General features: G+C 37.7%; 1 protein-coding gene across 3 annotated transcripts in view; it reads left to right on the top strand.

Annotated features, from left to right (window-relative positions):
* ARNT (aryl hydrocarbon receptor nuclear translocator) overlaps positions 1–16,109 on the top strand; it is a 66,336-nt gene extending 50,227 nt beyond the window's left edge. For all 3 annotated transcript variants that reach the window (XM_018046046.1, XM_018046044.1, XM_018046045.1), the window contains 13 exons: positions 378–463; positions 1,780–1,856; positions 2,531–2,665; positions 4,926–5,000; positions 7,384–7,535; positions 10,096–10,206; positions 10,366–10,438; positions 10,591–10,714; positions 10,907–11,009; positions 11,390–11,537; positions 12,462–12,624; positions 13,154–13,320; positions 14,059–16,109. In XM_018046046.1, coding sequence (XP_017901535.1) covers positions 378–463; positions 1,780–1,856; positions 2,531–2,665; positions 4,926–5,000; positions 7,384–7,535; positions 10,096–10,206; positions 10,366–10,438; positions 10,591–10,714; positions 10,907–11,009; positions 11,390–11,537; positions 12,462–12,624; positions 13,154–13,320; positions 14,059–14,148 — 1,504 coding nt within the window. In that variant the 3' untranslated portion in view covers positions 14,149–16,109. The remainder of the gene's footprint in view (positions 1–377; positions 464–1,779; positions 1,857–2,530; positions 2,666–4,925; positions 5,001–7,383; positions 7,536–10,095; positions 10,207–10,365; positions 10,439–10,590; positions 10,715–10,906; positions 11,010–11,389; positions 11,538–12,461; positions 12,625–13,153; positions 13,321–14,058) is intronic.

Genomic DNA, 16,296 nt, shown 5'->3' with positions numbered 1-16,296 from the left:
GGGATGATCAAGTACCTGTAGAGATCATCACATTTTCAGCTATCTTACTATAGTACTTCCTTCAGCAGCCCTTATCCTCATCCCTCACTTCTCAGTGACATTTTTATTTTTCCTGAACTTCTAAAGCATCTTTTGCTCATCCTGTTTAAGGAAGTTACACTCCCACTTTACCTGCTTTCTCCCTGCTGCAGTACCTTTCAGTTGCTTCACTTTGGCAAAGGTGAACAATATGGTGGTCACTTTTGGGTGGGAAAGGTCCAAGTATAGTCATCCTATTATTTAAACACCCAGTAGCCTAAAGTTAAAGGTACTAAGCCAGCATTGCTTTTTAAATGATTCTGAGTAAAGTTTTTTCCTGACACCTGTAATTTCTCTAGGAATGGACTTGGCTCTGCGAAGGATGGGGAACCTCATTTCGTGGTGGTCCACTGCACAGGCTATATCAAGGCCTGGCCCCCAGCAGGTAGGAAAGTTGAATAGTGCTTTCTTTCTGGGTGCAGCTTGTTCCTCAGAGTCCAAGAAAGTTAGCTAACATTTTTCATATACCTGTTGCATATGAAATTTGCTTTGATATAAACTGTAAGAAGATAGGAGAGAAAAAGTGGACTCTTTCCCTTCCATTATGGATTTTCTATTCCAGTTAGGGAGATGGATTTTTCAGACTTGAAAGTGACTCAGTATTGGCTGTGTCTTTTACTGGAACTAACGGTCAAAAGGAAATGTGAGAAAAGTGGTTGGGGTACAAGGATCAGCCTTTTAACCTGGCTGGTCAGAATTTCCAAATCTTAGCAACTTTATTACCTTCCTGCTGGATAGGTATGACTGGGAATTGGGGGTTCTAGAGGGATAGCAGCTAAGAGAGGCAAGGTAGTGTATTTTGGTAAGAGGTTAAAGTTTGAATTTGTAAAAATCTAGGTTTGTTTCTGACGTTGTTTACTAGTGGTGTATCTTAGTAAGTTACTTGACTTAAAAAACCCTCAATTTTCTCATCTATAATCTGGAGATAATATAACCCATAGAGAGTTGTTATGAGGATTAGGTTTAGTGTAAGAAAAGAACTTAGCCTAGTGCCTGGCATACGGTAGGCACCCCCAAAATGGTAGTTAAATGTGATGAAGATAAAATAATTTTAAGTTGTAATGATGTTTGAACTTTTTAGATTATATACTGTATAAACGCTACATTTACAATATATATGGTCTTTTATATGTCTATGTAGCTTTCAAAGAAATACTAATTTTTTCTTGGTAAAAAGAAGATAAATATGCAAAGAGCAGCGGGAAAATGGAACCGTCTTCCCTTTCCACATAAAACATTGAAGTCCTGGCTTCTCTCTTTTCCAAAGAAGATAACTATTGATGTTTGGTTTAATTTCATTTTTGATTGTTTGCTTAATCTGAAAGTCACAGGTTAGGCAAGACATCTCTTCTCTTAATGATGATATGGTCACAGAGTGACCAAATACAGTGCCTGCATATGTATTTGGTTTGGCCGTCTTAATCTTTTAGAATACTTTGTGTAGGACCTGTGCTTTGTAATTTTTTATAGTTAATGTGAGTATAATATATGAATTAACATGTATAAAAATACTTAAAACAGTACCTGATATATATGGTAAGTTCTTTTGGTTATTTACCTTTATTCTTGTCTTTTAGCACTCTGTTGTTTTATACCTAGTCTCATCATATCTGTGTGTGTTTTAAATCTTTACGCACCTAATTTTTGAAGGCAGTTGTGTTTGAGATACATGTTAAACCTTCTAACTTCAACTTCTTGAAGGTGTCTCACTTCCAGATGATGACCCAGAAGCTGGCCAGGGGAGCAAGTTTTGCCTAGTGGCCATTGGCAGACTGCAGGCAAGTATGAATTTTCTGCATTGGTTAATATATCACCCCCGTTCAGTGGGAGAAAATCTTCAGGATGTGTTCGTGTTATTTTTTTCTTTTACTCTCTGAATACAAATGAAGCATTCTGAAAATCTCCAAATATTTGAAGGAATATGGCATTCACACTTAACATTGCTTCTGTTCAATTTAGCAGAAACTGAAGACAGTGAAAGATCTTTTGGAGAGAGCAGTCTTCCTCTTTTCATACTCTTAGCTTTGCCAAGCTAAATTTTCTATTTCCAACTAATTTATTTTGCTCCTATACAATATAAAAGAGTTCTTCTCATTTTTCATTTCATGACTGACAGTAGGGAAAGGGAATTATTTTGATTTCTCCTTACAAAAACAGATGTTTCTTGATTACTTGGGAGAATAATTTTCCAATATGAATAATCAATACAACTTAGCTAAATGAAAGTAGGTGGGTTTGGGGTTGAATGAATTTTTATCTTTCTTCACAGAGTTAGTGAAGAGTACACATGTGGGAGTGGAGCTAGGCCTTATGCCCTATCTGTGATTATCGTTTTTTCCTTTCTGGATGAGTTGTGACAGTTCAGAAATTCCTAAAATTGGGAACCTGATGGGAAGTACATCTGTAAAAAATGGTATCTCTCTTTATCTCATTTTTATCTCTTTTCTTTCAGGTAACTAGTTCTCCCAACTGTACAGACATGAGTAATGTTTGTCAACCAACAGAGTTCATCTCTCGACACAATATTGAGGGACTCTTCACTTTTGTGGATCATCGCTGTGTGGCTACTGTTGGCTACCAGCCACAGGTGAGGAGCTGGAGTTGTTTCACCACTGATATTTAGGCCTCTGTTTTCCCTTGGATGTGCTGAGATTATTCATTCATGTAATTCCAGAGATAGTCAAAACATAGCAGCCCTAGCTCAGAAAAAGAGATGATCCTATTCTATTGATAGCTAAGTATAATCTCAACTTCCTACCAAGGTTAGCATCTGAGCTAGAAAAATACAACTTGTGAAACCAGGTGGGAGCAACAGGTGTGAATATGTATTTCTTTGTTATTAATGCTATTAATACAGATAATGATGCACTTTATCTAGCTATAATGATATGGCCACCTTTAGATAATTCATATAATCAATCTAGGTGCATAATAACCCATTAAACATGCAACTTTAGCACTAGTTATTATGATTTATCTAGATATCTCATTCTGAAGACCATATATAACTATATCTGAATTGAGAAATAGGTCGTTACATAAACTTCAAAATTCTAGTCACCAGGAGGGACTTGTGGCTGTGGCTGTGTAAAGAAGCTGGTGAAAAAGGGATCTTGAAAAAGAAGAACAAAGTCATTTACACTTCCTAATGCAGCACCTGTTGTAAAACTGTTGTTAAACCAAGGCAGTGTGGTGTTGGTATAGGGATAGTTATTAGATCAGTAGATCAGAATGGAGTCTATTCTCACATTTATGGTCAACTGATCAGCTAATTTTCAACAAAGATATGAAGATAATTCAAGGGGAAAGAAGCTTTTCCAATAGATGGGGATGGGACGATTGGATATTCATGTGCAAAACAGAATAAAACAAAAAGAACTTAGACTCTTACTTCATAGCATACACAGAAATCAACTCCAAGATGTAAAGGTGTAAGAACCAAAGATATAAAACTTCTAGAGGAAACTAGGAGAAAATCTTTGTGATCTTGGGTTAGGCAAAGACTTTTTTTTTTTTTTTTGCTGTACTGTGTAGCCTGGTGGATCTTAGTGCTCCCCACCAAGAATTGAACCTGGGCCATGGCAGTGAAAACACCGAGTTCTACCCACCAGACTGCCAGGGAATTCCCTAGACAAAGACTTTTTTATGACACTAAAAACATGGTTCACAAAATAAATTTGATAAGTTGGGTTTCATAAAAGTTAAAATTTGCCCTCCTAAAAGGAGATCATTAAGAAAATGAAAAGACTAGCCACAAATTGGGAGAAAATATTTACAAATCATATATCTGAAAAAAGATTTATATCCAAAATATATGAAGAACTCTTGAAACTTATTAAGATAACCAGCCAGTTAAAAAAAAGAGCACAAGATTTGAATAGACATTTCATCAAAGAAAAAATATGAATAGCACATAAAAAGTTGCTTGTCATTAGGAAAATACACATTAAAACTACAGTGAGATACCACTGTATCCCATTAGAATGGGTATAATCAAAAAATATTGGCAAGGCCATGGAGAAACAGAACCTTCATACATTGTTGGTAGATAAGTAAAATGATAAACTACTTTGGAAAAATATTTTGGCAGTTTCTTAAAAAGTTAAACACCCACTTACCCTACAAATTAGCAGGTCCACTCCTAAGTATTTACCCAAGAGAAAGAAAGCATATGTTCACAGAAAGACTTATACGCAGATGTTCGTGATTGTATTATTCATAATAGCCAAAAAGTGAAAACAGCCTAAATGTCCTACACACTGTGATATATCCATGTTAGAATACCTATAAGCAATAAAAAGGATATTCTGTTGATATTTGGAACAATACAGATGAACTTCATTAAAATATTAGGTTAAATGAAAGAAGCCAGACCCAAGACTGCCTGTTCTATGATTCCATTTGTACAGAGAAGCAAAACTGAAGAAGCAGAAAGCAGATCAGTGGATGGCACAGGGATTGACCTCAGACTGGCAGAAAGGAAATTTTAGGGGCAGTGGATATGTTCTAAAACTGAATTGGGGATAATGGTTGTATAACTATATAAATATATTATAGATCATTAAATTAAAATTATCAAATCCACTTGGAATGAGTGAGCCTATCTAAATTATACCTCAAATCTGTAAAAAATACAGTTAAAATAAACGTGCAATATCCTGAAAAAGAAAATGGCTGTAGAGGTCAGTTATTTAGCAGATTCTAGTTTTTTGTGTTTTTTTTTTTCCCCTCTAAACCATAATCCTAGGATAAAAGCAAGAGAAATTAAATCCAGTTCCTCTCCTAACGGGCCAGGGAAGTTAGATGATCATAAAAGTGTTGATCTTACTTTTCTTTTCCTCTTTTAGGAACTCTTAGGAAAGAATATTGTAGAATTCTGTCATCCTGAAGACCAGCAGCTTCTAAGAGACAGCTTCCAACAGGTAGCTTTTTTTCCTGGTTTGAATTGGAGTAATATTTTTGTCTAATATCTATTATTACATTCATCCAACAAATATTTATTGAGTACTGATTAATCGAGCACTATGGTAGGCCTTACAGTTTTACACTGTTACTTAACTTGTATTTTTAAGAAACAGAAAGGACCAGTACTTGGAAATTATGGATAATGTAATGTTCAAGGTGTTTCTGTTTGACTTTGGCTGCTCAACATCCAAGCGGCCATCTTTAAAGTATTTTAAATATTCTGCACTTAACAGTGGGTAGTACTTGAATAATTCATTTCACAGTTCTTCTATAGATAAGTAAGAGTTAACTCTTAATTGTACTTTTTAGGCCCTAGATTCTGAAAACATCTGGTGAATTCTAATTTCAGGACAGACTTGGCTTTAGATGGTACTCTTACTTTATATTAGATGGGTTAATTTCCCTCTTTAAGCCTCACTAGTGTTATTACTGGGTTTCCCTGGTAGCTCAGTTGGTAAAGAATCCACCTGCAATGCAGGAGACCTCGGTTTGATTCCTGGGTCAGGAAGATCCCCTGGAGAAGGGATAAACTACCCACTCCAGTATTCTTGGGCTTCCTTTATGGTTCAGTCATTAAAGAATGCACCTGCAATGCGGGAGACCTGGGTTTGATCCCTGGAAGAGGGCATGGCAACCCACTCTAGTATTCTTACCTGGAGAATTCCCATAGACAGCGGTGCCTGGCGGGCTGTAGTCCATGAGGTCGCAAAGAGTCAGACATGACTAACCACAGCACAGCATAGTAATTTTACTGATACAGTAGGCAAATAAGATAAAGCGTTTAAAACACATAGCTCAACTTCTAGAGGAAACCAGACAATGGCAGTAAAAAGTGTCTCCTGAGTTTTCAGCATCACTTGTCCTCAGCAGAAGGATCACATTGCGTTATATGTGCAGTCTTAGAAAAGCTGTTCTGACTTCTGTTGAAACTGTTCAAAGCTAAGGACATGGACTTCTGGCAGTGTGAGAAGATATTGTACAGTATATTTTAAATCCATGAAATTCATAATTCTGACACATTTGGCCACAGAGTTCCTACCATTTTATCACTTGTAGAAAAATGTTTATTCCAAAGCAATGGGTGATTCAGACACACTGTGATCTCAAGGTTTTTATTCTGACATCAGTTGCTGCTGTGATACTAGAGTACTAAGCAAAGGTACTTTTTACTGTGCAGACTAGTTGCTGCTTACTAGTTGCTGATTTCTAGATTTTGATATTTCTTAAGTCTAGATGGATTTATATTTCTTTTTGCTTCTCAGTACATAAATTTAGTTACTGTTTCTAAAGAAGCTTGTTTTCCTTGTTTTCTTCCCATTTTGGTTCTTGCTGTACTTTGTTTCACATTTGATTTTTAAAAGTTTTATTTATATTTTCAAAATGTACCATTTTATTATTGTTAAGTGAAATATATCCCATTTTCTGTTATAATTATTTCTCAAACTGTAATATCAGCAATTACTGCCGCTCTTCTGTCAACTTAAACACAAATGTTATCACTTAACTTTTGGTTAAAAAGCAATTTATAGTGTAGGTATTTTGAAGTACTGAATTTATACTCTGTTGGTGTAGATACGTACAGCAATAATCAGATTTCAAATCCAGTACTTGGTTTGTATGCAAATGTTATTTTCATTGTGTATATATTATTCAGTGAGCACATGTAAGTGTTAAAGATGAAAACATTTTTTTAGATGTTAAGTAAATTTGTCCTTAAAAAAAGGAGAAACACATAGCCTAGGCCGTGGCATATTGTAAATACAAAACAAATGTTAGCCTCTAATATTTTTATTATAAAGGAGGAGGATTCAAAAGATTATTTTCTATTGTGTGAGATCAGAAGTGAAAATAATAAAAAAATTACTTTCTTTTAAAAAGCAAAATAAAACTAAAGCCATTTCAGTTTTATTTATAGAAACCTTCATGTGTGCTGTGAAAACAGAAATTCTCAGTCATAGTGGTAGAAACTAGGATTGAGGAGCAGCATGTAGGCTATGTTCAATGTCATTAAACTTTTAGTAAATTTGCTAGATCAGTGTATCTTTAAGGGACTTTCCAAAGGAACTGGGGAAACATAGTCTTTTCTCTCCTGGAAATAATTGTTATTCCTGTTTGACATTGGTGAAAGTGGTCAGATAGCTTGGCACTCTAAGAAGAAACATGGTAAATATACCTCCTTATTATTTAGTTGCTTAATAATGTTTCACTCTCCACGTTGTTTTGTTAGTAACATTGCAAGATATTGTTATTTCAAGGACAGTGGCACAAGAATCCTAGGATTGTACATGTCTAAAGAAAATTTTTTGTGAGTTTCAACTGATAGCTTGAAAACTTTTTCAGGTGGTGAAGTTAAAAGGCCAGGTGCTGTCTGTCATGTTCCGGTTTCGGTCTAAGAACCGAGAATGGCTCTGGATGAGAACCAGCTCTTTTACTTTCCAGAACCCTTACTCAGATGAAATTGAGTACATCATCTGTACCAACACCAATGTGAAGTATGTACCTTAAAGAACTTTTCCAGTGTTGAAATTTCTCATGGGCCAAGTCTGCTTGGCTACCTACCTCTTCCTTCTCCTTTTCTAGTAGTAAATACCATTAGTTCCACATCTGCCAACTGCTTAGAATTTGGGGTAGTTCATCCAGGTAGAATAAAAAAAATTTTAATTTTTTGTAGGAATGTAGTTGATTTACACTAGTAGAGTAAAATTTTAGCAAACAGTGACTTAGAGACTAGATTCTGACATGCGAAGAGTTTGGTCAGTTGACCTTTGAACATGAGTTTGAACTGCAATGGTCTACTTAAACACAGAATTTTTTCAATAGTAAATAATATAGTACTAGATGAACCCCATATGGAAGGCTGACTATATAAGTTAGACTTGGATTTTTGACTACTTGGGAGAGTCAGTGCCCCTAACCCCCGAATTGTTCAAAGGTCAATTGTATTTCAGTTTTGTTTCAGTCTTGTCTAGAAATAATTTTGTTTTATACATCAGTTTATTGCTCTAGTCTGGCAGATTTTTTCTTTTTCCTAGAACAGGTATCTGCAAACTTTCCTAAGAGACCAGATAGTAAATATTTCAGCATTGTGGGACATACAGTCTCTATTGCAGCTTCTCAACTCTGCTCTTGTAGCACAAAAACAGTTCTAGACAAATGAAATGAATAAAGATGGCTATGTTCCAGTAAACTTCTATTTACAGAAACGGGCAGTGGACTGGATTTGGCCTGTGGGCCATAGTTTGCTTTAGAGCATAGCTATATTGACTAATTTATTAGTTTCTGTTTCTCTATTCTTTGATTGTTTTCTGTTTGAACTTTTTCTCAGCTTTGTAAGAGTTTTATTAAAATAGATTTCGTATACCATACGGTTTACTCATTTAAAGGGTATGGTTTTTTAGTATGTCACAGGGCTGTGTGGGTATTACCGCACACAAAATAGCTATTACCCCCAAAGAAATCCTGTACTAATTAACAGTATCTTCCTCAAGCCCTGTGTAACTTAATCTGTTCTGTGTCTCTCTAAATTTGCCTGATCTAGACATTTCTTATAAATGGAAAAACATTTTTGTTTATCCGTTCATTGGTTGGTAGATATTGAGTTGTTTACATTTTTTGGATACTAAGAATGCTGCTGTGAACATCTGTGTACAACTTCTTGTGTGGATATGTTATTCTCTTGGGTATATACCTAGGTGGCTCAGCTGGTAAAGAATCTGCCTACAATGCAGGAAACCCTGGTTTGATTCCTGGGTTGGGAAGATCCGCTGGAGAAGGAATATTCTACCCACTCCAGTATTCTTGGGCTTCCCTGGTGGTTCAGATGGTAAAGAATCCACCTGCAATGCGGGAGACCTGGGTTTGATCCCTGGGCTGGGCAGATCCCCTGGAGGAGGGCATGGCAACTCACTCCAGTATTCTTGCCTGGAGAACCCCCATGCACATATAATCCCTGGGATCGCAAAGAGTTGAACATGACTGAGTGACTAAGCACAGCCCAGAATTGCCGGATCACATGGTAACTCTATGCTTAATCTTTTGAGAAACTCCCAAACTGTTTTCCAAAGCTGCTGTACCAGTTTGCATTCTGAGCACCAGTGCTGTATTTTTCTCATCAGCAGTGTATGAGAGTTCAGCCTCTCCACATTCTTGCTGTCTTTTTTTATTGTGCCCATCCTAGTGGGTGTCAGTTGTCAAGGTACTTCTTTTCCATTTAATCTTTCTGTGTAGAATTGGCCTTGAACCCACTTCTGAAGATCTGATTAGAAATAATTATCAAGTATGAATAATACCTGGTGACAACATTGAGTCTCTGTATCCTCTAATTCAACTTTTAGGGCTCATGAAGTTTAATTTTTTATTAATTAATTTAGTATAACAGTGGATTCAGTTAGAAATTTTCATTAACTTAGGACTCAGGTCATTATAGTTGTTTTGTTTTTTTGCATCTTTATATTTCTGAATAACAGCTGTTTTGTGTTTCTCTTTTGCTTAAATTTTGAAATGTTTAAGTCTTTTTAAGAAGTTGTTTCTGGAAATAATGGCTTTTCCCATTTTTGCGTACTACGATTTTTTCTACTATAGTTTTAATTAATTCTTAATATTTTATTTTATAATTAATATTCTTTGTAGAAGATTTGGAAAGTATTGAAAATAGTAAAGGAAAAAAATTCTCACCATCAAGAAATAGTTTTTGTTAATGTTTCAGTGTGTACTTTCATCAGTTTTTTTACTTAGGCTTTTTTTAAACACAATATATGGATATGCAACATATACATACACACATCCACAACTACTAGGTATTGAATACCTGGAAGGAGTTAGAGCCCAAACAGGATGAACTCTTGGCTATAGGACATAGTTTCTGTTTGTACCATGTTGTTTATAGTGCGAATTATTTGCTGAATCTAAGGTTACAGGTATCATAGGGATTGGGGTTTAAAGGGGAATTTATCAGTGATTACCCCATGTACCAGGGAATCTGTAGTATCTTTTGTGCAGAGTCAGATACTTTTTTTTTTTTTTCTTCCTTGTCTCTACTTTTCATTTTCCCAGGAACTCTAGCCAGGAACCACGGCCTTCACTGTCCAACACGATCCAGAGGCCACAGCTAGGTCCCACAGCTAATTTATCCCTGGAGATGGGCTCAGGGCAGCTGGCACCCAGGTGAGAAATGGTGGAACAGTTCTTTATTCGGCAGTGACTAGCCTGGGGAGTGGCAGTCTACAGTCACACTTTTTTGTTTGTTTTAAGCCCTTTCCCCAGATCCTTTTAAAAATAACATTTTTCCCCCTATTTTTCTTTTTACTTGCCTTTAACATGTAGGCAGCAGCAGCAGCAAACAGAATTAGATGTGGTACCAGGAAGAGATGGACTAACCAGCTACAATCATTCCCAGGTTAGTATGTTGTCTTTAAAGGATGGTGAACATTACTTTAAGAAGTGTCCCCTAGAGCCAGTTAAAGTGTATGTGTATCTTTATATAAATTTTTGAATTATTGAATTGTCATGTTAAACCTTCATGGTTATTTTTATCATTACATTCCACAGGTTTCTGTTCAGGCTGTAACAACCACAGGGCCAGAACACAGCAAGCCCCTTGAGAAGTCAGAGAGTCTGTTTGCCCAAGATAGAGATCCAAGATTTTCAGAAATCTACTCCAACATCAGTACGGGTATGTTTTTCCTTTATTCTCATTTTAAATTCTCATTTTGATCACTTATTGATGGGCCTGCAGCTGCCCAATCAGTAGTCTCCCAGCATATTTCCACTTAACCCTAATAACCTCGTGAATAAATAGGAACTTGCTGAACTAATATACTACAGCCCCTTGACTGGCCCTCCCCCGACTCCTTTTGGTCCACAGATCAGAGTAAAGGCATCTCCTCCAGCACTGTCCCTGCCACCCAACAGCTATTCTCCCAGGGCAACACATTCCCTCCTACCCCCCGGCCGGCAGAGAATTTCAGGTGAGCCCCGTATGTGTGTGCTGCTTTACAGGGCAACTGAGGGATTCAGTTACTGAATCCAGGTTTTATTATTGCCTAGCTTTCTCTGGTTATCTCAGACAAAGCAGTGGAACTTACTGGCCTCAGATGAGACGAGCTTGCTTTTCTTCCTCCTCTTTCTTTGCACCTGTCCTGCTGCCCTGTTCCAGGTCCCATCTCTGTGTGTCCTGATCAGTGTGATTGTCAGTCTTTTTCGTCTTTTCCAGATTCTGTTATCAAGTTTTCCTCAACCCCTAGGGAGTCGAGGGAATCTAGAGATAGCACTAGAGTGTCCTGTGATTCCTAGATTCTGTGATAAATGCACCTTTTTCATCCTCACCTCACTGTTTGTTCACTCCTAGAAATAGTGGTCTGGCCCCTCCTGTAACCATTGTGCAGCCATCAACTTCCGCAGGGCAGATGTTGGCCCAGATTTCCCGCCACTCCAATCCTACCCAGGGAGCAGCCCCAGCTTGGACCCCTAGCACCCGGCCAGGCTTCTCTGCCCAGGTAAACCCTCTCATCTGTCTGTCCCTTGTATTTGTTGTTTGGTTGGTTAGGCTTTTTCCATATGTAAAATTATTATTGTCTGTCTTAAACGTCCTCTCTTGACCGCCCTGCCATCCTCTGTTTTCCAATTTTTACCTTATTGGGAGCAGGAATTGTGTTTAAAAATCCTCATGTAATATATATATATATGTGTATATATACGTTAAGGCTAAAGCTAATATCCTTTTATATGTTGCTGTGTACTTATATTTGCATAAGTAATATTTTAAATAAAAAAGCCAAAATCAGAAATAAACTCTAGAATTATTATACGTGGTATAACCTCATTGTTTAAAAAAATACATAGGAAAATGAAAACTGGAAGAAATTATCCAAAAATGTTAACCATGTGTCTTTGGTGGTAGGATTATGGATGATTATTTCCTTTTTATTTTCCTTCATTTTGAAGATATCCCATGGTGCATATGCATTACTATTATAGTGAGGAAACTGTTAAGTTACCAAAAAAAAAAAAAAAAAGATATCATTAGGAACAAACAAATGTGGTACAGATTGAATAATAAAATGATGCAAAGTGTGTTTTTCTCTTTATATAATGCTGTACTCTTATTAATGCCTCTAGTTTTTGTATAGTTTTACAGTTTATAAAATGCTTTCATTTATGTCATTTTCATTTAATTCTCAACTCTAAATGTGTATACTTTGACTAATCGCATAGTTCTTTGCTTTTTACACTTTATCACAAGTGCCTAAAAATAGTGTCAGAGGAAACTGGGAGTTAATTGGAAGAAATGTGCGATGGGAAATAAGTAATGAGGTTGGCTCCAAAGAATCCAATGTTTGACAGAGGATTAACTCCCATAGGAATGGTCCGTGCAGTAATGTTAATGTTCTGTTTACTCTCTACCCCTTTCTTCCTTTTAGCAAGTGGCTACCCAGGCTACAGCTAAGACTCGTTCTTCCCAGTTTGGTGTAGGCAGCTTTCAGACTCCATCTTCTTTCAGCCCCATGTCCCTTCCTGGTGCTTCCACTGCGTCACCTGGTGCAGCTGCCTATCCTAGTCTCACCAGTCGTGGATCCAACTTTGGTGAGTTCACACCAGAGTCAGGGTAACAGGAAAATCACGTCACAAAGGAGAAAGGGTTTAGTGTTTAAAATAGTATGCTTTTGTCCTGGCTGTGCTGACCTGAAGTGAAGTGAAGTGGCTCAGTCGTGTCCGACTCTTTGCGACCCCATGGACTGTAGCCCACCAGGCTCCTCTGTCCATAGGGCTTTTCAGGCAAGAGTACTGGAGTGGGATAGGGAAATGCGTGGTGATAGTCCATTTGGAATTGAAAACCTACCTGCGTGAAAAGGACTTTATTAGCATGTGTAACAAAAAGCATGTAAAATATTATAAATTTAATAATATGCACATTGAGTCTGAATGAGCAAAGGGTCCTTTAGAAAAGACTCTACCTAGAGAAGAAAAATAAATTTGGGACTAGGGTTTGAAATAGAAAGGACAGAGGGTATCTAGGTAAAATTAATGACTTGCATGTGGCTATGTGCTAGTTTCTCCTCTCTAGTGGAGTTAGCAGGTTGAAGTTGTTTATTTTTCATTGCTATATTTCTAGCTCCTGAGACTGGACAAGCTGCAGGACAATTCCAGACACGGACAGCAGAGGGTGTAGGTGTCTGGCCACAGTGGCAGGGCCAGCAGTCGCATCATCGTTCAAGTTCTAATGAGCAACATGTTCAACAACCATCAGCGCAGCAACCTGGCCAGCCTGAGGTCTTCCAGGTGAGAGGGTCTAAAGACTTCAGAAAACCAGAAACTGGGAGAGAAAGAGTCAGGGACGAGAGACAGAGAAGAAAGCATGCATGGATTGAGGTTAGTAAGTGGGAGAAGAGAAGAGACGTAAAAATAGATGTCATTAATTGAGAAGATTGTGAACTTAGTGTGCTGCACTAGACTGTCATTAGTGACGTGAAGCACCACGCGAAGACATGAAAGAAGGTAATTTTGGTCCATTCACGGAGAGCCATATGCCCATTTGATGGTAGTAGTTTAGGCATAAAAATACTGAATACAGCTATAAGGGTCTGTTTACGTAAATCCTGAGGGGACTGCAGTAGTTAGTAATCTCAAGTGGGATAAAGGAGGAACTTGGTTTAAAACACAGATTGGAAGAAGGCAAAACAAGGTTTTGGTGGAAAACAAATAGGATAAGAGATACTCCATAAGTATCCAGAGGGGATTTTATGAAATATGACAAGGAGATTTTTCTCCCATTGAGAATAGTGAGGACTAGAAAAGGGGGAGAATGTAGAACTGTAGGGGGAAGGCAGAGAAGGAAGTAGGAAAATAGGTTGTCATCTAAAGAAGTTAGAATTGCTGGGAGTAAAGAAGGCTAAGAGAACTCAGCACAGCAGAAACTCTGGGGCCAGGGGTGATGGTTCAGGGGGATGTTGGGAAGGAGCTCAATAAATGTGAAGGATCAAGGTGTGTGACCCAAGCTTATTCTTTTTCTCTTATTAGGAGATGCTATCTATGCTGGGAGACCAGAGCAACAGTTACAACAATGAAGAATTTCCTGACCTAACTATGTTTCCCTCCTTTTCAGAATAGAACTATTGGGGTGAGGATAAAGGGTGGGGGAGAAAAAAATCACCATTTGTTTTTAAAAAAGCAAATCTTTCTGTAAACAGAATAAAAGTTCCTCTCCCTTCCCTTCCCTCACCCCTCATGTATACTCCCTTTCCCTTCTGACCTTTCCCTTGTCTTCCTGCATCTCTGAGATAACATTTATAGAAGAAATGGAGTGACTCCTCAACGCTTTGGGGACCCTTTGAAAAATTGAGGCTGGGTTAGGTTAAGAATGTCTTTCCTTATGTCTCCTGACCAGAAATTTATGCAGAAACGATTTGTGCTGGGTCAAGGAGCAGGTTAAAAAACATTCACTATTTCCTTTAGATACTATGGCTTATTTTTGGAAAGAAATTCTTAATAAGGTGAGAGAGAGGAGAAATGTCCTCAATGTTTGAGGACCATGAAACATGGCAGGTGTGATGGGGTTTTTGGAAGTGAGTACAGGTGCTTTTTGCTGCCTGTGAGCAATTCCTCTGGAATGAAATATGAGTAAGGAAATGAGAAAGAGAGTGTGTGTGTGTGTGTGTGTGTGTGCACGTGTGTGTGTGCACATGTGTGTGTGTGTGTGAGTGTGCACATTTGTTTCTGTGTTTGTTTCTTTCTCCCTACTAGGGAGTTATGCAAAATTTGTCCCAGATTTTATCTTTGTCTTTCTCTGTGTTTTTCAAAGAGTCCTAAAGAGTTGAATCTTCCAATTAGTTTCCACTTAGTAATGCAGCCAAAGAGTATTTAAGTAAATGTCTTTGCTGCGCTTATTATATCTGTGCCCAGCCACTATGCAGCTGTAAGCAAGTATATGAAGTCTTTTATTGATACGTTTGGTCTCTCATTGAACATATATAGTGATAAAGCTGGGTCATTCCTGCTTTTGGTGCTCTCACCTTGTATGGAACATCTGCATTGCAGAAATAGGCTGGCAAGGTAAACACGTTCAGAACCCCCTACTTGTCCATAAGGGTGATGCTGCATTTTTCTGTCAGAGTCACATATGATGTGTGTTCTCTAGAGGTTATGTCTGCATGGAAACTCAACTTCTTGGATTAGCAGTCCCAGTGAAAATTCTCACTGCTGGAATTTAAACCAAATACCAAGCCTTCTTGCAAAGTAACCTCTTTCATCCCATACTCAAAGTATCCAGTCTGCAAGAACTGAAATTTAGGTCTCTTCTGGACCTATAGTTGCTTCCTCTTTGCTCCCTCTCCAATCTTGAGACTGGAGTTTGCTTTATAGTACAAGTGTAATAAATCCATGTGATAGATGGGACCTGGACTCCCATCCCGACAGGGTCACTTAATAATTAACTATAGCCATATAAATGCGGATACAGGTTACTACTCTCACTCTTTACCTTCCTCAGGTAACAGTCATGTGTATCAGCCTTTTTGTTGTTGTTCACTCGTTTGGCTCAGGCCAGTATCTTAAGTGCAAGACTGAATTGGCGAGAAAATATACTAAATGTAGCCATAGGGGACTGAGGCGCGTAGTGGCCTTGGAGAGGGCTGACAGAATGTCATTAGGTTTCCCTCCCTTTTGTCTCCAGTCTGGTGCCAGGTAGTGAAGTGGAAAAGGAGACAGTTTATTTTTTTATTCTATGTGCACACATACAATATACATATATATATTTATATCACACTTTAAGAAACCAAAAAGTTGAGTTTCCAATGAAATCCTTGTTTTTTTAATAATCAACTGTTTTTAAATGTGATCAGGACTATAATATTGTACAGTTATTATTGGGCTTTGGGAGAAGGGGAGGGGTGGAGAAGATGCTCTGGGGGTTTTGTTTCTGCTTTTCCTTCAGGGTTTTATTTTTGATTTTTTTTTTTTTTTTCCCTTGTTGGCCATTTCTGTACTGCTGGCATCTGTGCTGAGCCTTACAGTGGCAAAAATAATGACATGTAGCAAAGATTTTAAAACAAAATATTTTTTCCTTTTGTAAACTTCCTTGTGTTGTGTGATCTTAATTGCGGCCTTATTATTCCATCCCAGCTCAAAAACAACAAACACCCGCAACCAGTTGAATCCATAACTTGTGCTTCAGATACACAAACATGAAGCACTGTGTCTATAGTTTCAGGAATCAGAAATCATAGGGCTCTGATCAGTCAGCATTCCTTAGTTGTCCTC

This window comes from Capra hircus, chromosome 3, assembly GCF_001704415.2.
Source record: "Capra hircus breed San Clemente chromosome 3, ASM170441v1, whole genome shotgun sequence".
In the NCBI taxonomy this organism is placed as follows: Eukaryota; Metazoa; Chordata; class Mammalia; order Artiodactyla; family Bovidae; genus Capra; species Capra hircus.
The sequence above is the reverse complement of the archived record's forward strand: the minus strand, read 5'-3'. Positions and strand labels throughout refer to the sequence as shown.